At 44.3% G+C, this 23,059-nt stretch overlaps 1 protein-coding gene across 1 annotated transcript in view; it reads left to right on the forward strand.

The window, feature by feature from the left end:
- The window catches only part of epas1b (endothelial PAS domain protein 1b), a 94,966-nt gene extending 78,070 nt beyond the window's left edge, over window positions 1–16,896 (forward strand). Inside the window, exons 8-16 of the mRNA XM_015945086.3 lie at window positions 1,894–2,041; window positions 2,124–2,332; window positions 2,437–2,657; window positions 2,869–2,979; window positions 4,753–5,252; window positions 5,344–5,440; window positions 10,478–10,568; window positions 16,196–16,363; window positions 16,512–16,896. Of these exons, the coding sequence (XP_015800572.3) occupies window positions 1,894–2,041; window positions 2,124–2,332; window positions 2,437–2,657; window positions 2,869–2,979; window positions 4,753–5,252; window positions 5,344–5,440; window positions 10,478–10,568; window positions 16,196–16,363; window positions 16,512–16,663 (1,697 nt within the window). The 3' untranslated portion in view covers window positions 16,664–16,896. The remainder of the gene's footprint in view (window positions 1–1,893; window positions 2,042–2,123; window positions 2,333–2,436; window positions 2,658–2,868; window positions 2,980–4,752; window positions 5,253–5,343; window positions 5,441–10,477; window positions 10,569–16,195; window positions 16,364–16,511) is intronic.
- The last annotated feature ends 6,163 nt before the right edge of the window (window positions 16,897–23,059 follow it).

Genomic DNA, 23,059 nt, shown 5'->3' on the forward strand with positions numbered 1-23,059 from the left:
TTTATACTAATAAAAGAGAGAAGGCTGCATAAATACTTTCTTCTGGAGGTTTCATTAAGATTTTTAACGAACATTAGTCATCATGCAGCAGCTGATTATTTATGGAGCACACAGAGAGAGGAGGGGTGAGAGAGAGTGACAGGACGTTGTGTAATGTAGAGATTATTCATGAATGTTTGTTCAATCTAGTTCATAATAAATATTAAGAAGGGCATTTTGTGTTTTGAGAGGGAATACCATTGTGACAAAAACAAACCCCGTATTTCAGCCCTCTACATTACAGCTGCAACTGCACCTCCGGCCACATGAAATAATTATTTATTCATTTGGTTTTATGTGTAAATAAAATGAATAACTCTCACCAAAGTTGCTGATTACTTATAGATGAAATCCATCCTCCTCTCTGCAGGAAGACTTAGATAACACTGTCATGAAACTGTCTCTGTGTTTTAGTTCCATCAGTAAGTCTTTTCTATGCCGTGGAGGTCGAGGCTGAGTCGCCTCTGGCTGAGACAAACGAGTGACGGGGTTGGGCGACTCTCGTAATGACGATCAGCTTCTCTGAAAAAGCCCGTATTTGCAGGTGTAAACGAGCAGGTCATGAAGCTAAACGTGACTGTAAAAATAAAGCCAGTCATGCAGCTCAACGTTTTATTCTATATTTGACACCTACTGCATCGTGGAAGTCAGTTGGTCTTGTAGAGTTTTTAGCTACCATGACTGAGTCCTGACCGGGGCAGCCTACACAAACCCTAAATAATAATAATAATAATAATAATGCATTGAACTTGTATAGCGCTTTTCTAGACACCCAAAGACGCTTTCACACACACTCACATTCACACACTGCTAGTGATGGTAAGCTACTTGTAGCCACAGCCGCTCTGGGGAGGTCTGACAGAGGCGAGGCTGCCATTTGGCGCCGTCGGCCCCTCTGACCACCACTAACACAGGCAAGTTGGGTGAAGTGTCTTGCCCAAGGACACAACAGCAGGATACCCCTGGCGGGAGCTGGAATCGAACCCATGACCCTCCGATCATGAAGCAACCTGCTCTACCACCTGAGCTACTGCTGCCCCAATGCCCCATGCCCCAATAATGATAATAATGTGTGAGAGGAACTATTAAGAATGGAAATCATTCTCCTCTGAACACAAGTTATGGAAGCGCTCACTTTTCCAGTATACTTGGTTTGTGTCAGAGGCGTTGTTCCCTCTCATTCGCCTTGCTGCAGGGCCGGGTCCCTCCCTAGCCTGCCCCAGGGGCCCACTGCCACCCCCCTGCCCCACCCATGTACGGTAGCATAAAGGATAGATGGACCAATGGATCAGAACCGTGTCTGTGTTAATGAGAGGTTTGGTGGAGGAGCTGAACAGAAACATCTTCTCTTGATTAGATACTCGGTCTACACTCCAGCCCTCACAGAACAGTAGGTGAGATTTAGATGGAGAATGAAGGAACCAGATGCTGAGATGATTTTCCAATGTTGTCTGACCTCAGTTGTGGAGATGAAGTCAAGGAGAGAGCTCAAAGTCGAGCCACTGCTCCTCTTCATCAAAATAAGTCAACTGAGATGTTTCTGGGTAGACCCAGAGACATTAGACATTCTGTGTAGAAAAGCGAGACTTTGGAAGGGTTTGAAGACCACGCTGTGGCTAAAATGCTAATCGCTAAGAAATGAAGACATTCGTGTCAAAAACGTATGTCCCATGTGACCCGAGCACTTTTGTAATTTGTCACCCAGACTCCATCTGATTCCAGCTCAGAACGTCGTGTCTCTGACGAGTTTTGGGTTGAAGCTTTTCAAGTTTGACATAAACAGCTGGTTCTACGTCTGAATCTGACATGTGTGTGTTAACATCTCCTCCTGGGCTTTTTCGTGTCTGTCTGCAGTATGCACCAAAGGTCAGGTGGTGAGCGGGCAGTATCGCATGCTGGCAAAGAGCGGGGGTTATGTCTGGGTGGAGACTCAGGGAACCGTCATTTACAACAGCCGAAACTCTCAGCCGCAGTGTGTCATGTGCATCAACTATGTCCTCAGGTGAGTGCTGCTCAGCCAAGATCAAAAGACAAACGTTTTCCCTATGTTTCATCCACCTTGTCATGTTTCCACCGTCCCTTAGTGACGTGGAGGAGAAGTCTGTGATTTTCTCCTTGGAGCAGATGGAGGCACTGTTCAAGCCTCAACACATGAGCAGCTTCTTCACTCCAGAGGGAGTGGGCATGAATGGAGAGCCAGGAGATTCCCTCTTCACCTCAATGAAAGAGGAGCCCGAGGACCTGGCTCAGCTGGCTCCAACACCTGGAGACACTATCATCTCCCTGGACTTCGGTCAGTTTGACCTCTGACTTCTTCTCTGCCTGTTTAACGGAATTTCGTGTTTACAAATGTGCGTTAAAGATTGAATTAAAAATATTTTCACTTATTTCTCTCAGGTCGCCCTCAGTTTGAGGAGTCCCAACAGCCAGCTGCGTACACCCCGGTTTCGTCTTCATCCATGCCTCCTCCGGGACCGTCATCCTGGCCGAGCGAGAGCCACAAACCTGCTCGAGCCCAAACTCCGTCAGGAGATGTGGCTAACAAGGCCGGTCCTTTCACCATGCAGCAGAACCGTCCTCCGGGCAGCGCCACTCCAAGCCTTAGCAGTTGCTCCACGGTGAGGATGTCTCACCATTAATTAGTCAGCTTCTGGTCGATTGTGTTTGCTCTCTCTGTGTTCAGCGAGGTCAGCGAAAGTGGGCAGAGTGTGTGAGAATATCGGGGGTGGAGGATTGGATGGAGCAGGCCGTTAGCTCTGAATGGTGTCTTTGTGTCGTTCTGTCTTTCCTCTCACATTTAGACCTTTTGTCTCCGATGTTGTCTTGCAGCCCAGCAGCCCAGGTGATTACTACGGCCCAGTGGAGAGCGATCTGAGGATAGAGCTCACTGAGAAGCTCTTTGCTCTGGACACAGAGGGGAACAACTCAGCAAGCACTGAGGTGGGACACAGTACTTACTCACACCTTCACATGTATGCAGACCATGTTCCTTTAATCTACCAGAGAATTATAAGATGATTTAATTCTTGTTGTGTTATGTTAGAAAATTGTGATGTGTGAGTTGTAAAATGAGTCTGGCTGAATGTTTAATGAGGTTTAACAAGTTATCAAATTAGTAATAAAACCATCCTGATGCCAGGTGAGAGACTACGATTACCCTTGTGATGAAAGTTCTTGGTAGGTCCAGCTGGCTAGGAAGTCTAGTCGGCTTGCTGCCAGGAGGAGTTGACTTCTGGAATGTTAAAGGTTGCAGCTACCTAACCCTAACCCTGTCCTTCCAGTGAGCTTTGCAGATGTGGGAAAATGTCATCAGGCAGTAATCATTGTTAAATTCATAATTATTCTCGGAGAGAGACCAACTCTTATCTGCCCCTGGGAGCCCCGTAATGCATAGCGTCATTTCAACATGGGGGTGTCCGCGGCACGGTTTATATGCAGGTAGCGGTGCTGCGGCTGCTTTATATAGCGACTCGTTGCATTCTCCCTCAACCCAAATCCTCGGATCACGCATTTCAGCTAAAACGCTAACGTTAGCTTGCCTTGCGTTGACTGTAGAGTTGTGGGTGATGGTCACGCAGATGTGTCATGAGATTTGAAGCGTTGCTGCCTTTCACAGACACTTTTTCTGCACGTGCTGCAAACAGGATGGCCGTCTTCTATCAACTGTCCCTCGGCATTCTTCAAATATCTAAAAGATGCCCGTACTTCCCACTTTGTCTTCTTTGAGGGATAAAAATGTCCTCCTGAGCGCTGCCGTCTCCTCCTTTGGCCATTATTTCAGCTTTAGCTTCAAGAAAGTTTTGGTTGTAAACAACAAAGTGCGCGTGTGCCGCCGGCAACTTCAGCAGATGATACGGTGGCTGGTAAGGGTCACCGCGCCTACACAGCAGCCACGGTAACCCACCGAGATAATATAGTTTTTAAAAAACAAGACGGTTATTATTGTCAACTTTTTTACCGGGGTTTACCGCTACACCAGTTACCGTGACAACCTAATCTACGTTACAGCATCAAAAACAAAAAATGGTTTCCGGTCTAAGCCCTGGGCAGCTGGTGATGTCTCACAAGGAGTTTTGCTCAAATAGCGAGTGTAAACAACCCCCGACTCTGATGTTTCTGCTTTAGCCTTGTAGCTCGATGTGTCATCGGTCAGATGTAGCTTCTGAAGCCTCTGCTAGACGGTCAGATTTGTTTTTTTCTCTGGGATACAGCGACGAGAACAGATATCTGGTTACTGTAGAAGATCTACCGAACTCTGACACCGCTAGCTGGATGGCTGGAGGAGCTGACATGTTTGAGACAGTTTGACTCAGAAGACATGCGACCCGATTTGGACACCGGAGAGGATTCTGTTTGTCTTCAGAATCAAAATCAGTACAGCTTGTTAACGTTTACTGAATATTTAATTTCTGTGCTTGTAGTGCTCCTACCAGGAGCTCTCAGCTAGTCTCTGCTCTATCATACTGTCCCAAATTAATTCAGTAATAATAAATGGATGTACAGTACGTTTAGTTTTATATTTGCAGACTAGTCAGGTTTTCACATATATACTCCATTTGTGGTCTTCCTATGTGTGCTGACTGGACTGGCTCATTTTATCATTTATAGTTTAACATAATGCTGTCGTTGCTCACTGACACAGATGTCAAACACATTTCATGTAAAAATGAGAACAATATTCACCACCGATCTGTCCTGGTTCCTCTCCTCCAGGCGGACTTGAGCGACTTGGACCTGGAGACTTTGGCTCCTTACATCCCCATGGATGGCGAGGACTTCCAGCTGACTCCCATCATTCCAGAACTCGAGCCCCTGAAGGTGGCTCAGGCCGGCTCTGTGGGCAACATCAGCAACCTGAACATGCAGCAGAGCTTCAGTAACATCACCAGCCTCTTCCAGCCGCTGACCTCCCCTTCCCAGCCTCAAAATCACTTCCTCCCACAGCCAAAGGTGTCTTGGGCCACTGGGGAGAGGAGAGGCTCTGGCCAGGGGGTTGTGGACACCAGATCCAGGTCCTACATGATGAAACACTTGCAGAATCTCCCGAATCTGGCCCCAGCCAGCACGCCTCTATCTTCGATGCAATGGCCTCCGGACCCGTTAATAACTTACCGACACGAACGGCCTCCTAAAGCCTACCCAATGGATAGTTTGTCTGAAGAGGAACGTCCATCCTGCCAGCAGAACGTCCCACATCTAATGCAAAAGCAGAGGTGATGATATAAAACAGCAGTAAATATTCATTAAAATATCTTAATAGAAATGTTTACTTGTGTTGTATAATTTATTATTGTATTTTTCTAGGTCTATTGACGATTTTATCCAGGCTTACAAAGATGTGAGTCCTGCCAGAGTGGCCATGGCCAACAGCATCAAGCGCTCCTTCAACCAGGTGGCTGCGGTGAGTTTCTGCCTCCTACCTGTTAGTAAAGGCCCATTTTAACCAAGGAGCAGAAGAATCAGAACTCCGGCTTGGTGTTTAGCTGCTCTAATCTTGACCCAGTGCAGATCAACACAGAAGGTTCCAGGGAGTTTCTGTCAGGAGTTCATCCTGCCTGTTGAAGAAGAAGAAGAAGAAGAAAATATCATTTCTATAGCGCCTCTCAAGATAAAAATCACGAGGCGCATCACACAAAAAAAAAGGAAACATATAAAAAAAGCATTTAGAAAATGTTTAAAAATATATTTTAAATGAGCAAAAATATGCAATTGGGATTTAAAAGAAAAAATGTTAAGAAAGAGAGAGAGTGAATAGGAAAGAGGGAAATCAGTGGATCCTGAGGAAGGTGGAATAGGTGGGGAGAGCAGAATAAAGAGAGAGTGGTGAAGAAGGTCATACAAAAGCCAGCTTGAACAAGTGAGTCTTTAGCTGCTTTTTGAAGGAGACCACTGATCTCAGGCTCGGGGGGAGAGAGTTCCAGAGTCTGGGGGCCACAGCAGCAAATGATCTGTCACCTTTGGTCTTTAGCCTGGTGCTGCACAACCAGTAGGCTTTGATCACTGGACCCCAGGGACCTGCTGGGGGTGTAGGGACTAAGAAGATCACCAATGTAAGATGGTGCTTGTCCATGTAAGGCCCTATAGACCAGAACCAGGATCTTGAAATGAACCCTGAATTTGACTGGCAGCCAGTGAAGCTGGAGGAGAAGCGGGGTGATGTGGGTGTGTTTGGAGGACTTGGTCAGAAGCCGAACACAGGCATTCTAAACCACCTGTAGACGGTTCAGGGAGGTTCTGCTCAGACACGTGAAAAGAGAGTTACAGTAGTCTTAAGCGTGAGGAGATGAAGGTGTGGAGAACTGTGTGGATAACTGTCTCAAGTTCAGAGCGGGACAGAATAGGACTCAGCTTAGCAATGTTCCTGAGATGGAAGAAGGAAGAGCGAACAAGAGAACTGACATGAGAATCCAGGGTGAGAGCTGGGTCAAAGGTCACGCCAAGATTCCTGACAGAAGGTTTGGTGTGAGAAGCAAGCTGACCAAGAGAGTCTCTGACTTTGGGAACCAGCTTGTCTGGGGCACAGATGAGGATCTCAGTCTTATCTTCATTCAGCTGAAGAAAGCTCCCACCATCCAGGCTTTGATAGAGTCTAAGCAGGTGTGTAACAGCTGCAGCTTAGCCATCTCATGGGGCTAAAAGGAGATGTACAGTTGAATGTCATCTGCATAAAGATGGTAGGAGATTCCTTTGAAGGAGCTCAGGATGTGCTGAAGAGGAAGCAGATAGAGGAGGAAGAGTAGAGGCCCCAGCACAGAACCTTGTGGGACACCATGAGTAACAGAGGTGGTGGAGGACCTAAACTTGGAGACGGCCACAGAAAAGGAGCGCTTAGAGAGATAAGAGGAGAACCACTCCAGAGCAGATCCTGATAGGCCTACCCAGTCTCTCAGCCTCTCCAGTAGCAAGTGATGGTCAACAGTGTCAAAGGCTGCAGTCAGGTCCAGCAGGACCAGAACAGAACAGTCCCCTGCATCACTGTGAGTCAGAAGGTCATTAGAGACCCTAAGAAGAGCTGTTTCAGTAGAATGAGCTTTACGAAAACCTGACTGGAAGCTATCATAGATGTTAAGTTCATCAAGAGCAGCTGGGAGTTGTTTAGCCACAACCTTTTCCAAGATCTTGGAGATGAACAGAAGTTTAGAGATGGGTCTGAAGATGCTATGGAGAGAGGGGTCGAGACTCGGTTTTTTAAGAAGCTAGTGGATTACAGCATTCTTAAAGTAAGCAGGGACCTGACCAGAAACCAGAGAAGCATTAATTATAGAGAGCACGCTGGGACCGATGGACTGAAAAGCACTTTTAAACAAAGATGAGGGTAAGATGTCGAGGGGGCATGCAGAGGTCTTCATAGAGTTAACTAGTTTGGTTAACTCAGGCAAAGAAACAGGAGCAAAGCTATCTAGGATGATGGGCCTGGTTGGAGTCGGGAGAGGCAGAGATAAGGCTGAAGGAGAGATGCTAGATCTAACCTTATTGACTGCAGAGTTAAAGGATGACAGAAGATCCTTTAGGTGCAGCAGAAGGACGTGGAGATGGGTTTTCTTCCACAAACGCTCAATTATTCTGCACTGGCACTTCAGGCTGCGAAGGCTGTCATTAAACCAGGGAGTAGGGTTCACTGCAGGAACTGATCTGGTTCTGACAGGACAGATGTTGTCCAGAATGGAGAGGCAGTGCTCATTAAACTGAGAAGTTAAGGAATCTGGGTCGTTATCAGAAGAACAGGGTGGATCAAAAGCAGCAGAAAAATTGCTAGCTGTGCTCTCATTAAGAAAACGAGAACTAACCAGACGGCGAGCAGGAGGTGGGGACGCAGAAACTGACAAGTTAAAGAAAATGCAATGGTGATGCAATGGTGAAATATAATCGTCCTCAGGAGAAACACTGTCAGCATTTAGACTCAGGGTAAAAACAAGGTCTAGAGTGTGCCCCCTGGTGTGTGTGGGGCCAGAAACATGCTGGGTAAAGCCGAAGGAGTCCATAAGGCTGGAGAAATTCATGGCAAAGAGATCGGAGGGATCATCAACGTGGATGTTAAAGTCACCAACAATCACCAGTCTGGACAGCTTCACAGTGGAGGAGAGAAAGTCACTAAACTCCTGAAGGAAAGAGCTGTTTTGACCAGGTGGACGATAGACCACAGCACAGTAGAACGGGTCCTTACGCCCGACTTTAATCAGCTGCAGTTCAAAGGAAGCAAAGTGACCAGAGGTTGTAGAGCTACATGGAAGATGGTCTCTGAAAACAACAGCTAGGCCTCCACCACGACCAGAACCCCGGGGCTGGCTAAGAAAAGAATAACCACTCGGGCAGAGTTCAATCAGAGCAGAATAATCAGATGTTTGCTGCCAAACTTCAGTCAGAAACAGAAAATCCAGGTTTTTAGGGCGAATTAAATCATTGAGCAGGAAAGACTTATTGTTAACAGAGCGGGAATTTAATGAATGTTGTAGGGTGCGAGGGAGGGCAAATTACTCTTGGATGTCTCATCAGGTACACTAAGCCCAAACAACATGAACTCTGTCATCATTACACTTTAGGAAATCGAGCATCATTCAGCTCCTATTGTCCTTTAAGCAATTCATCAGGGGCTGCACAGAAGGAGCACCAGTGTTTCTAATATGTAGATAAATCTTGCAGTCATCTGCATACAGGTGAAAGGAAAGGTAATGTTTAATCCAATCACAGGTGATCCTATCAGACAGATAAGACCTAAACCACTCCAATGCTGGACCAGAGATACCCACCCACTGCTCTAACCAAGCAGCCAGGACCTCATGGTCCGTGGTATCAAAGGCCACGGTCAAATTAAACAACACCAGGACAATGGAGTCCCTGGAGTTGATCCCAAGCATGTCATTAAAAACTTTTAATAATGCAGTTTCCATATTTTGATGTGATTTAAATCCCGACTAAAACCCCTTTTTAATCCATTGGTCATTTTAAAAAGCCTTGAGCTGGTCAAAGGTCACCTTTTCCAGGACTTTTGAGAGAAAGGGAAGTCTAAATATTAGACGTTAGGCTAACTATGTATAATATTTACAATTGCAGGACTTAGTGAGGAAAAAAAGGTAGGATATTACCTGGGAGTCTGAGGGTTTCAAGCTATTGACCTGGTTTACTAGGAAAGTAGGTGTCACTGGCTCATAGTTTGTAGTTTTAAAGTACTGTTAGGTCTGATTGTTGCTCATCACCATGAGGTTCAGTCTGCTGGAGAAATAAATACACCTAAAAACAGCAACAATGTATTTTTTTCTCCAGCAGACTGAATTTCATGGTGTGTGGATGCGTGTGTCAAGATTATGGGTGTGTAAGAGAAGAATGTATGTGAAAATGAAGAGTATGCAGGCATGAAAAGAATGTATGTATGTAAAACAAAATGATTTATGGCCTAGACAGCCACTCTTATCTAACTTTAGGTTCGCGATAATTAAAACTTACTCCAGACAATATGTCCTTTTTACTCAGTTCTCAGTAAAACTCACACAACATATGTTAACATTCAGCTTTTTAGTGCAACAAGAAACTGTATTAAATGTTTTAAATCAACCATAACATGACACCTCTTATAAATGGCTAATATTTTTTTAACTGGGCTGTAAACATTTCATTAATTACTGTCGTTAACAATCCAGCCGCAACCTGATGTAGCTAGTGCTAACAACACGCTAATGCTAATACTAGCTTGCCTCCATTGTTGAGGTGGCCAACGGGAGCTGTTGCCGCAGAGTCATCGGTGCCTATCGTGGTGGCAACCCCTGAACCCGCTGGTGAACACTGACGGTTAGGTATGCTGCCAAGCTGAAGAAAGTCCTATCGGGCCTTTTTCTGTGGGACTCCAGAGGCAGCTGATAGGTACCATCAGTTCAAGCGCAATGCGGCTCGGGTAGTCCCGGAGACCACTGAGCAAGACTTCTGCACAGCTTCGAGGAGATTCTGGTCTACCATCCAGTGCCTCATTAAGGGACAGCAGTGCACTATCAACACTGTTAATAGTGGGGATGGTGTGCTGCTGACCTCTACTCGGTATGCTGTGGATTTGGTAAGTGGAGTACTTCAAAGACCTCCTCAATCCCAACGACATGTCTTCTAGTTAGGAAACAGAGTCCAGGAAGTTTGGGTTGGGCTCTCCAGTCTCTGGGGCTGAGGTCACTGAGATTGCCAAATAGCTCCTCAGTGGTAGGGTTCCGGGGATGGATGAGATCTGAGTTCCTTAAGGCTCTATACCCGTAGGAGGATCCTGGAGGGTGTGTGGGAGTTCGCCCAACAAATCTACATGTGTTTCGTGGATTTGGAGAAGGCCATTGACCATGTCCCTCGGGGGGCCCTGTGGGGGGCACTCCGGGAGTATGGGGTCCTTTGTACATATAATGCTGTGGGTAAATATCCTGGCTTTAGTTTAGTTTTTGATCTAATCTAAGTAAAACTTGTTTTCCAGGGTGAAAAGAAGCAACCGACAGAAATTATGTGGAAGAAGATGAGAGGTGACGGCAGCATGGATCGCTCCCTCAGTGCTGGATGTATTACAGGTCAGTTCCTCTCCGCCTGTCTGGGGTTTCCTATGATTAAAAACACTTATTTGTGTGTTTGTGTTTTTTTTATCACACTCATTTTATAAGAGTCAGATGAAGCAATTTTAAACCTTTGAGAACATTAAACATTACCGTTAGCACTACTGAAATGACATTTTGTCTTAAATATGTAGTGTGACCCACTTCATAGCTGACTTTCACACGGCAGGATTTTGAGACTTATTTCTTGATATTTGGACATCTCTCGCTCTAATTGGCAAACAGCATCACGACTGTACCACTAACTTGCTAACGAAATGCCAATGGTTAGCTTCTATTAGCCGAGACGTTTTCTGCTGTTTCCTGGATGTTAAACCAACAACAGCCTTCCCCTTCACAAGTCAAGATATGTGAGTCATTTAATGTTAAGTGACAGTGTGACGTAGATCTGTCTAATCCTAGAGTTTCACTATCTATATAACTCAAAAGCTAATGCAGGAGATAGGTGTAGGAGACTATTTCCATATTCAGCCTGCATGTAACACTCAGAGTCAACCCTAACCCTTTTTTCAGTTAACCACACCCTTAATTTTAGTTCCTAATAGCTTGTTTTGATTTTCTGTAAAAAGACAAAAGGTGTAACTGTTGACATCTGGCCACAGTTAGCAGGAGAAGGACGGAGACACCTTAATTCAATGAGATGCTAATTTCCTAATAGTGCCGTGGTAATTATGCATATCCTTAGATATTATTTCTACTTGTCCATATTTTCTTTCAAATGTTATTAGTTAGAATATGTGGACAAGGAAATATTATATTATTGCTATTTAGAACAGAAATTACAAAGAGGTGTTGTTGATTAAATGATAAATTGGCTTGCCATACACGCTTGTTAATACAGATAAATTGTAGAACATTACCAAATAAACCCTCGTTTATGGATAGTTCTAATATTGTTTAGTCTCTTCAGTCACTAACATAATCTGATTCAGTTGGAGCTTATTTGTCTGTGATGATCTCAGAGGTTATGGCAGCCAGTTGGGGGTGTCGCATCATTTTTTCTGAAGATGGTTGAGATACATTGTTCTGAATTTCCCCCTTAGCTGCTTTGGGAATCTAAAATATCCCCATACAGGAGACTTTAAGCTTTTTCTAGGGAAACTGAGCCGTCCTGGTGGTTTTTATTGCGATTTGACTTCCGGTGTCAGCAGGAATTATTTAGTTAGCTTAAGCAGATTTCATTTTTTCGTTGTCGTCGTCATCTTCCTCCGCTTATCCGGGTCCGGGGCAGCATCCCAACTAGGGAGCTCCAGACCGTCCTCTCCCCAGCCACCTCCACCAGTTCCTCCGGCAGGACCCCAAGGCGTTCCCGGACCAGATTGGAGATGTAACCTCTCCAACATGTCCTGGGTCGACCCGTGGGCCTCCTGCCGGCAGGACATACCCGAAACACCTCCCCAGGGAGGCGTCCAGGAGGCATCCTGACCAGATGTCCAAACCACCTCAAGTGACTCCTTTCGATCCGGAGGAGCAGCGGTTCTACTCCGAGTCCCTCCCGAATGTCCTAGCTCCTCACCCTATCTTTAAGGCTGAGACCAGCCACCCTATGGAGGGAAATCAATTCGGCCGCTTGTATTCGCGATCTCGTTCTTTCGGTCATTACCCAAAGCTCATGACCATAGGTCAGGATTGGGACATAGATCGACCGGTAAATCGAGAGCCTGGCTTTCTGGCTCAGTTCCCTCTTCACCACGATAGATCGGCTCAGCGTCTGCATCACTGCAGATGCTGAACCAATCCGCCTGTCGATCTCCCAATACCTCCTACCCTCACTCGTGAACAAGACCCCGAGATACTTAAACTCCTCCACTTGAGGTAGGCCCTCTCTCCCAACCCGGAGTTGGCAGGCCACCCTTTCCTGGTCAAGAACCACGGTGTCAGATTTGGAGGTGCTGATCCTCATCCCAGCCGCTTCACACTCGGCCACGAACCTACCCAGCAAGAGCTGAAGGTCAGAGCTGGATGAAGCTATGAGGATCACATCATCCACAAAAAGCAGAGACGAGATTCTCCTGCCACCAAACTCGACACACTCCACACCACGGCTGCGCCTAGAAATTCTGTCCATGAAGGTTATGAACAGAACCGGTGACAAAGGGCAACCCTGGCAGGGTGCAACCCTCACCGGGAACAGGCCCGACTTACTACCGGCTATGCGGACCAAACTCACTCTCCTCTGGTAAAGGGGCTGAATGGCCTTTAAAAAAATCCACCCACCCCATACTCCTGGAGCGTCCCCCACAGGGTGCCCCTGGGGACATGGTCATAAGCCTTCTCCAAATCCACAAAAAACATGTGGATTGGTTGGGCAAGCTCCCATGCCCCTCTATCACCCTTGCAAGGGTATAGAGTTGGTCCACAGTTCCACGGCCAGGACGAAAACCACATTGCTCCTCCTCAATCTGAGATTCAACTATCGATCGGACCCTCCTCTCCAGTACCTTGGAGTAGACCTTTCCAGGGAGGCTGAGGAGTGTGATCCTCCTATAGTTAGAACACACCCTCCGATCACCCTTGTTAAAGATGGGGACCCCCACCCTGGCCTGCCACTCACAGGAACTGCCCCCGATGACCACGCAATGTTGCAGAGACGTGTCAACCACGACAGCCCTACCACATCCATAGCCTTGAGATACCCAGGACGAATCTCATTCACCCCATTCTCATTCTCATTCATCTCATTCCGCTGCTGTGTAGTTGTTTGACTACCTCAGCAACTTCTGCCCCAGAGATTGGACAGTCCATCCCCAGGTCTCCTGGCTCTGGCTCCTCCTCGGAATGCGCGTAGGTGGGATTGAGGAGCTCCTCAAAGTATTCCTGGGATTGAGGAGCTCCTCAAAGTATTCCTTCCACCGCCCGACTATAGAGCTCCGGGAGTTGACGTCACGTTTCCCGGCATGCAACAGTTCAAATCAAAACGGCGCCATTTGGCAGGCAGAAGCCGGCAGCTGGACTATTTGTTATTGTCAGAAAACTCAATCAAACGGGAAATATGGTAGATTCCTGTTGTGCCCCAGGATGCAGAACAGACGCAGACGACATAAGGAATGAGCCATCTACAGGATTCCCCAAGATCCGGAACGCCGCAAACGTTGGATCATTGTAATAAAACGCACTAGTGACCGGATAAAATGAAACTGTGGGATCCCGAGAGTAAAGGATTTTGCTTATGCAGCGACCGCTTCATATCAGGTACTTAACCCAACGTTTCCTCAACTGTGTATGGTGTTTATTTTAAATGCTTTTATTACGATTCTTAGTGGGCTTCCTAAACTTATTTTGGCGTGACTTTTTCTGTCTTATTACTCATAGCAACAAGTAAACATCAAGTAAAACGTTGCCTCGTGATTTCTGCGTGCTGCCGTTTACGTGTTTTATGATCACAGCAATTAACCGGCTAAGCTGTATTTAATTTTTAAGCAATGGTTGATCAATTGTCAGATCACACATAAAAAGCACTTTGGATTGCTATTATCTTTCTCACCGAGACAGATCTCAGACAGATCATGAGACGCTCCTGCCTGACATTTTTATTTTATTCACAGAAAACAATCAAACTAGTGATTTCTCTTGGTGTTCAGTTTATACATTCAAACAGCACAGCACTCTATTTAAACTACTTACATGTAAATCTGTTATTTGTCCATCCATCCATCCATCCATCCATCCATTTTCATCCGCGTATCCGGAGTCGAGTTTTGGGGGCATGTAGCGTTGAGAGTCCCTGACTTCCCTCTCCTCAGCCGCCGGAGCCAGCTCCTCCGGGTAAATCCCAAGGGGTTCCCCGGCCAGGTCCAGTAAGAAGTCCGCTCCGACAGCTTCTGGCGTCGGAGCGGGCAGTAGCGTCGAGAGTCCCAGACCTCTCCCCAGCTCCTCCGGCCGGGGGAATCCCAAGGGGTTCCCCGGCCAGTTCCGGTAAGAAGTCCGCTCCGACAGCTTCTGGCGTTTTTAAAAAGTATCCCAGGGGCACGGTAAGGGTCGGAGATGTTTAGTCTATTTAATTTCTGACTATATAAAATGATTTCTTCGGTTTTAAAGTGTGAAGTAAACTTCGACGAAGTAAAATCCAAGCGGATCCCGTTCACGTTCATGGTTACATCCGTGTTTGTTTACCTTTTTTTTTCCTGCCAAAATGGCGTCTACTAACTCAGAGTCATGTGGGGTCCGGAGCTCTATAGCCCCAGTTGACGTCAGCAGCTCCCCACCCCCACTGTAAACAGTGTGAGTGAGTTGCTTCCTCCCTCTCCTGAGGCGTCGGACAGTTTTCCAGAACCTCTTTGGCGCCGATCGATAGTCTTTCTCCATAGCCTCACCAAACTCCTCCCATGCCCGAGGACAGTTGGAGACTATTTCCATATTCAGCAGTGACAGTTGCCTCGGCAATTTCCAAGCAGCATTTTAGTTAACTTACTCTTTTCACCTCACATGGACTAACACTGGCTAAATAAACTAAGAAGGTAAAAACAAAAGTTCATATGTTAAACAGTTTAACAGTAAAGGGTTGAAAACATACTGGCAAATGTAGATTAAAGGGTAAGAGACTATCCTAGATATCCTATTTCGAGAAAAAGATGTGGAGGCAGCGAGACCATCTGATTTGGTCAGCGACGTTATCAAATTTACGGTGCTATAAATTTATGACTGATCACCTTGGTGTAGTGAGATGATGTGTGAGAAGTACTTGTTCCTAGCAGATTTGATTGTTCCCTGATATAGAGATAGGGAATTGGCTAAATGCGGTCTGTCCTTTTCCACCTAGACTCAGAATGGAGACACTTTGCTACAACAGCACACCCCCACCCCCATGCTTTCCTGTATTTTCAATTCCAAAACTTGACAGGATGTCCAGACAGATACCTAAATCCTTCTGTCAGCACTGGTCCTCAGGAACATCAGCGCACCACGTTCAGCTCTGCTGACTCTGTGACGTAGGAGGCGGATTTAATGCGACATGACCGTTCAGACTGCAGTCACTTTCACAAATATAAGATATGTATCGGAATCAGTATCACATTTGAAAGTGACCTGGATCAGATTTGAAAAAATCGGATCTGTGCTGTTCAGACTGTCAAAAGAAAATTTGATATGCTACACGTGGGATGAGAATCAACTCCTCTAAATCCAGTTGGAAAGGGTAGAATGCCTCACGAGATCAAAAGGCGGATTGGTGTAGCGTCTGCAGTGATGCGGGCGTTGTATCTGTCGTGGTGAAGAGAGGGCTGAGCTGGAAGGCAAAGCTCTCAATTTACTGGTCGATCTACAGTGGGTACGGAAAGGATTCAGACCCCCGTCACTTTTTCACTCTGTTATATTGCAGCCATTTGCTAAAATCAATTAAATAAATTTTTCTCTCATTAATGTACACATGGCATCCCATATTGACAGAAAACACAGATTTTTAGAAAATAATGCAAAGTTATTAAAACAGAAAAACTGAAACATCACATGGTTCTAAGTATTCAGACCCTTTGCTCGGTATTTAGTAGAAGCACCTTTTGAGCTAATACAGCCCTGAGTATTATTGGTTAAGATGTATGTATGTATGTATGTATGACTGAATGGCGAACCTGTGGCTCTCTCCTCAGGGTCTAAGATGATACAAGGCAAGGCACCACCATTTCCTGGCCTTCTACAACAACACAGGAAGTCTCAGTACCCAGCAAATGGGATTGATGGAGTAAATGGGAAACCTTGTTTCCAAAAGAGCTGCAGCTACTCGGAGTATAACTTGCCACATTCAAACAAGTCAGAGGGTAAGCTGAGATTACTTTGTTTTTTATCTTAAGAGAACCGCCACACAAACGTTTTTGTTAAGTTTTTCTGAAAACGGCGTTCTCGCCACAATCTCTGATAAAGTGAACATCTTTTTTCCTGACAATATTCCCAATTTCCACATTCCAGGTATTGTGAGTCGTTTGCTGGGCCCATCGTTTGAGCCCTCATGTTTGCCAGAGTTGACCCGATATGACTGTGAGGTCAACGTCCCTCTTCAAGGCAACCTGCACCTCCTCCAGGGCTGTGACCTGCTGCGAGCCCTGGACCAGGCCACCTAGAGCCCCGGATCCAAACCCCCACATGAACCTGGACTTACAGTCAGCCCTGAGCCTCCACCTGCAGCCATGGCTACATCTCTCTCTGCCTCTTGTATCCTGGGGCCTTCTGAGGGCCCTGAGACACGGTGTCCATGACCACATCCTGCCACATCTGTCCGTTTTCTAGTTGTCAACACAAACCAACTATGCAGCTTTTAAATCAGATGCAGGTGGAGTAAAAGCTGCCCCGCACCAGCCCAGGTGACCCACATACACAATGAAAATAGGCAGCTCTGTGCTGCTAAATAAACGGATAAAATTGCATCTCTCTTACCGGTATTAAAGAGTTCTGGGGTCTCACAGGGTCTGGTGTAGATGTGATCAGACCTCCTGTTGCTTCTAGGAGAACATGCTTATCTAGCTACACATTAGCAGAGACACTGTTAGCTTTCATTTCTGTCTGTTTGATCAACTAGAACTTTTTCCAGATCTTCTTGTCTGAATTAGTCCCATCAGCAGCGTTTCTGTGAACCATAACCAGCCTGTACTCTGGTTTCAGAAAGGATTCGTTTTTATTAACCAAATACTCAGACTGTCTATTTTAGGTCTTTAACCTTAATACAAGATTCTTCACCGCATGGAGCAAATACTGTAGTGTAAGTAGTGGAGCATACGTTAAACATGAGGGTATGGGTGGTTTATTTCTCATATCTTTACTAAATCTTATTTGAACAAGCGGCCGTGAGCTGCTTGTGTGGTAACAGGGTATATTTTGTCCTTTTGTGCCGTTTATATCCAGCTTGCACAAAAGACATGGACTTGCACACTCGTTAGGCGGAAGACAAAAGGCAGTGGTGAGCACTGGTGACCAGGGGAGAAGACACAAATACTTGTTTTAACAAATGTACTCTTGGTAAGGTCTCTGCCCTTCCAGGTGGTCATTAGCTTCCATCTCAGGACTGACTGAAGCCATATTTATAATTAAAAAACTGAAGAAAGTTGGTTTTTCCAGCTTTGAAATGTTACAGAAACAAACCTGTTTGATCAGATCCCAGCAAAAGCCAAAGAGATAAACTTTACAGTGAGGGAGCACGGCTGCAGCATTTCAGAAATGCTAAAGTAAAAACAAATAAACCCACATCTGATAATTGTACAAGACTGGACTTTAGGTGGAATGAGGGGGAATGGTTTGCAGCACAGGCGGAAGTAAAGGAAATGGTTTCTGACGTTTGGGTCAATCAGGATGATGGTGGGGGGCTAGAAGGGAGGACTTTAGGAGGGATCAAAAAGGGTTTGGATTGTTTGGAAGGACATCAGGAGGAGCTTCGAGGCGTTTTGGTTCATCGGTAGAAAGCTTTAATGGTCCGGATAAGTGAGAGAATGTTATGAATGCAGTACAGCCAAAAAAAAGCAAATGACGTTGACCCCGTAGAGCACCAACGTCACCCCCACACCGCTCTGTGCTCACCACTGCACTCACCAGAGTGAGATCAGAAAGCAGCAGCTCCTGGATTACTCAGACTTTGTACGTAGCATCAGCTACGGCGTCGCTGCCTCGGCTGGCCAAACGCAGACTTTATGGATTTTTCTTACAAGGGAAAGGCCAGTTTTTATTAATCTCACAGTGGAGAGGCTGCAGATGCAGAGAGCTTTGTTACAGATCATTCTCAGCTTCTATAGGATGACAAGCCTTTCACCCAGAGGATGTCAGTATGCCTTCAGAGAAACTCTTCTCATCAGACTTTCTTATTTTTCTGAGGCTCGCTCTATATTTTGAAGTAAATGTCTTTGTGTGGTGACCACTTTTAAACTATAAAGCTTTGTACACACACACACACATTATGTATTTAAAAGCTAGCTAATGTTGAACATAGTGTTGTTAGTGTATATTGTGTCCTGGTACTCTCTCCTCTTCCTCCCTGTCGACGCTGATGGATCAGAACCTCTCTGTGGCGTTTCCTCTGTACCTCTTCTCTCGTGGCTTTTGTGATTTATTTTTTTCCGATGTTGTTTTTTTATCCTAAAACATTGACTGGGTCTGTTGGCTGGCCAGTACTGCTGTCGTTCTCACTTCACAACAAAAGTAAAAAGTCAGATGAGAGAAGCATCAGGTTTCACTTTTCAGATATGTAGCATTTTGAATATTGTAAGAAAGGTGAAGTTGCTACATAATTGCATAGTTTTCAAGTTGCATTATATCAAAGCAATGGTGCCTCATGCAAGTGTGACTTTAGAGCTTTTATTACATGTCTTGGGTCCACTAATACTGTTTATCTAGATTTATCTGAACCCTTACGATGTGCCTTATCAGGACGACACGCGCAGCTCACCCTTCAAGTGCACAGTTTGTTCCTTCTTAAAACAACTATTTAAGAAAATCACCCAATAATATTATAAGAGGAAAAAATATATAAGAAATAAAACAACCTTTTGGTTTGTAGCTTTGAGTAAAATTTGCACAATAAAGAAAAAAAGTAGAAAGTTTAAAGGAACACTTTGGCTCTGACTGAAGTGGGTTTCTATGGAAACATGTAATATTTTAGCTTTTAGTCATTCTCGCACAAACTTTATTAGACTTCTTTTGACATTGTAGCGTTAGATATGGCCAGACATCACTACAGATGGCTGCAAAAACATTTATACCTCCTCATTTTTTAATATACTTATTAAGAAGAGAACTGTAATCCACTTTAGGACAAGCCCCAGCCTGATGGGCTGTTAGTGATTTCTGATCAGACGATGCTCTATTTCTCCAAACAGAAGCCATTCCAAAGGCTCCCTGGAGCAGGTAGGATTCTGTTTCAACCTTCCCACAGAAATCCATTCCAGAAGAGGTGAACTGTTCCTTTAAATGTCAAAGTTGGGACTGATTTATGATCATAATCTCTGATATGTTAGCCCCGACTAGGTAAAAGTGCAGGATCACATTAAACGTAGGAAATCTTCTGATGAGATAAGTCGAACTTTGCAAGAAAGTTTTTATGGAAACGGATTCTCAAGCTCATCGGAGAACCAGGACTCAGTCTGGTGATGAAGCTGCTTGTGGGATTGCAGGATCAGCAGAAAACTGCGCAACTGCTCGGAGAAATTTGAGCTTTGAATGATCATGTGAGACGTTTCTGTCACAAACCAGGAAGGTGTTCAGACTGCAACCAGGACAAGTTTGATGACATCATCAAACTGGTCTAATTTCGATTAGCCTGAGCTAATCAGTTGGTTGTGAAATGTAAAAAAGTCAGCATTACTCTGTGTTTACTGCACATTTTGTACTGTAAGATTCTATAAGCTATGTTAATATAACGTTTTCTTTTACATTAATAAAACTAACAGTTTGTCCCATTAAAAACGAGTTAATACGGTTTAGTTAGTAAAAAGGGCATTTTAATCTAGGTGTATATGAGGAACTAAATTAATTTAATGCCTAAATTAACCATTTTTAGTTGTTGTTTCATTTTGTAATCAGGTCTTGAATTACAGCAGATATGTTTGTTATAAAGCAGATAGATAGATAGATAGATAGATAGATGATAGATAGATAGATAGATAGATAGATAGATAGATAGATAGATAGATAGATAGATAGATAGATAGATAGATATGGTAGGAAGACCCCTTATTGATCCATGTAACCTCTTGCTCTAGTGCGCATGTGTGTTGCAGAACGATATCAACAATCATGTTTTTTGTGCTGTTGGTTGTACAAACTGCTTTGATAACAACAAATCGTGCAAGTTCTACAGACTTACATCGACTTGCGCTCCTTTAAAGGCAAACAAAAGATGTCTTTGGTTGCAAACTATGAGCAGATCATTAAAAATGCTCAAATCTGGTGCAATCACTTCACATCAGTTATATTATAATAATAATAATTAATCGCTCAAGCTTATAAGTTGATGTGCATTGGTTCACTGTGACTCATTTGTGTTGCTAAACCCATTGAAACAAATACTACAAGCTAGGATTACTAGTCCACAGACATCATATAAGTAGACACGGCGTGGCCTGGTGCTGTCTCCATTCGCCCCTAGTACATGTATTTCTACTGAGGAAGGTGTTTACCAGAATAAAAAACACATTTATTATGCTTTTTCACACAATCAGAGGTGTGGTATGGCATAATAGTTTAAATATAGATACAAATATATACAATAAATGAAAAATATGTTAAATATAAAATAGGTAGGCTAGAAAAGTTGCAGTTACTGCAGCTGTAGGCTGCAAAAGGATGGGCATTGTTGCTCACTCTGTGTTGACTCCAGCTGGGTTTAGAGAGTGAAGAACCCATCCAGTTTGGTGGCAACACTGTTATGCTCTCCAGCACCCAAAGGCACGTCTACGTATTGACGTCGATGTACTAGCCAACCTGTGGCTAATTACCACAACAACAACAACAGTGACTAACGGATGTTATATAGCTTTGGAGTTCATGCTAATGTTATTTTATAACAAAAACAGAATACAGTTGTTTTTCTTGTTTACAATGACGCAGACTTTCGTCTTCTTCTCTTGTCTTTGACAAGGCAGCACCTCAATTTTCAATATTATATTCATGCTATAGTAAGTGTTGTACGCGGTTGTCTGTTACACAGCTGGAGGCATCCTGGTTGTTGTAGGATTTTAGGCTAGAGGCTTGGCGTGCCAAGAAGAGTTGATGTTCGGATACACAAGTTTGGGCCATTCTCTCTCGCCGTTGATCCAGTCATCGTTAAGACGTGTCCCAATGTCACTTTGGTGGCATAACTAGTTTTATTGCTAGGGGATAAACTGTTATGTTACACTAACAACATCACTGGCCAACAACGCAACCACTAGATAAGCGCCAAAAACAATGGAAACCAGAGGAAGCCCGACTTTGTTTCTTCATGCTGGCTGCACGCATCTGCTTTGTTTACAAATAAATAAGGGGTCTATAGATAGCTAGATGTCCATATACATAGATATACATCTATGGCAATTTAATCATTGGTTAAAATAAACAATGTCCCACATTTTAAAGTTAAAATCCAATGAATCTGCTTCTATTCATCATGGTTCTTTTAGTATTTTATCCTTTTAGAATTATCGAATTAAAGGTTTCCAGGGAAGCACCTTAATAGAGTTTTATGAAATTGTTGAAAATAATTAAAAGTGCAATATGGGCATGGGCAGTTGCTAATTATGGAGACCAAAGATGGAAAAGCGTGGTGATGCCAGAACAGCTTCTAAGATGGGTTTATGGTTTATTTAGCAGCTGTTTCATAAAAATGAGCAGTTTAATTACGTACGTGTAGAGTTGGCTAAACGGAAGTAGAGTCAGAGGTAGTTCTACCAAGAGGAGTCCTGTCTTTACGAACCAATTCCTTTAACTGCATCTGTTAAAAACTAAAAGCCTCCAAATGATGTATTAACATTTCATCAAAAACTTTAATAACAAATTATTTGGTTTTTTTCCTCTTTCCTTACATGGAAAAACAATGAAAGTTAGAGTCAGCTGTTGTGAAATGTGAAAATCTAACATGGGTGGGGCTTTGGTGGTCTATCGCCTGTGCTACTCAACATTCTGTGCTCCTTGAAGGGTTTTCCCAAAAAGCTAAAGTGACAAATGATTTAGGAGTAAACCCACTCTCGCTGCGCTTCCTATTTTGTGTTAGTATTGTTTGTTTGTTTGTGTGTTTTTTCTGTAAAAACAGGGTTTTGTTATTCCTTTTGGGATCCGCGTTCAGTTACTTGTATTCTGTTGTTGTCATAGAATATTAGCTACTTCAGATTTTTATGATATGCTGAAATTCATATTGATCATATTATTATTAATACCTTATTGTTATCATTGTTATTGCTATATGGGGACTTGAACCCAATTAGAAGTTTGTGTTTCTGCACTGATATATTATTAAAGCATACTGGTCTTACTTTCCTTGTTGTCCCAGAGTATTTATTCATTTCTACAGCCAGACCCAGACACTCACCTAAAGGATTATTAGGAACACCTGTTCAACTTCTCCTTAATGTAATTATCCAATCAACCAATCACATGGCAGCTGCTTCAGTGCATTTAGGGGTGTGGTCCTGGTCAAGACAATCTCCTGAACTCCAAACTGAATGTCAGAATGAGAAAGAAAGGTGATTTAAGCTATTCTGAGTGTGGCATGGCTGTTGGTGCCAGACGGGTCAGTCTGAGTATTTCACAATCTGCTCAGTTACTGGGATTTTCACCCACAACCATGTCTAGGGTTTCCAAAGAATGGTGTGAAAAGGGAAAAACATCCAGTATGCAGTAGTCCTATGGGCGAAAATCCCTTGTTGATGCTAGATGTCAGAGGAGACTGGGCCGACTGATTCAAGCTGATAGAAGAGCAACTTTGACTGAAATAACCACTCGTTACGACCGAGGAACACAGCAATGCATTTGTGAAGCCACAACACGCACATGCTTGAGGC

The sequence above is a fragment of the Nothobranchius furzeri genome, chromosome 12 (assembly GCF_043380555.1).
Source record: "Nothobranchius furzeri strain GRZ-AD chromosome 12, NfurGRZ-RIMD1, whole genome shotgun sequence".
In the NCBI taxonomy this organism is placed as follows: Eukaryota; Metazoa; Chordata; class Actinopteri; order Cyprinodontiformes; family Nothobranchiidae; genus Nothobranchius; species Nothobranchius furzeri.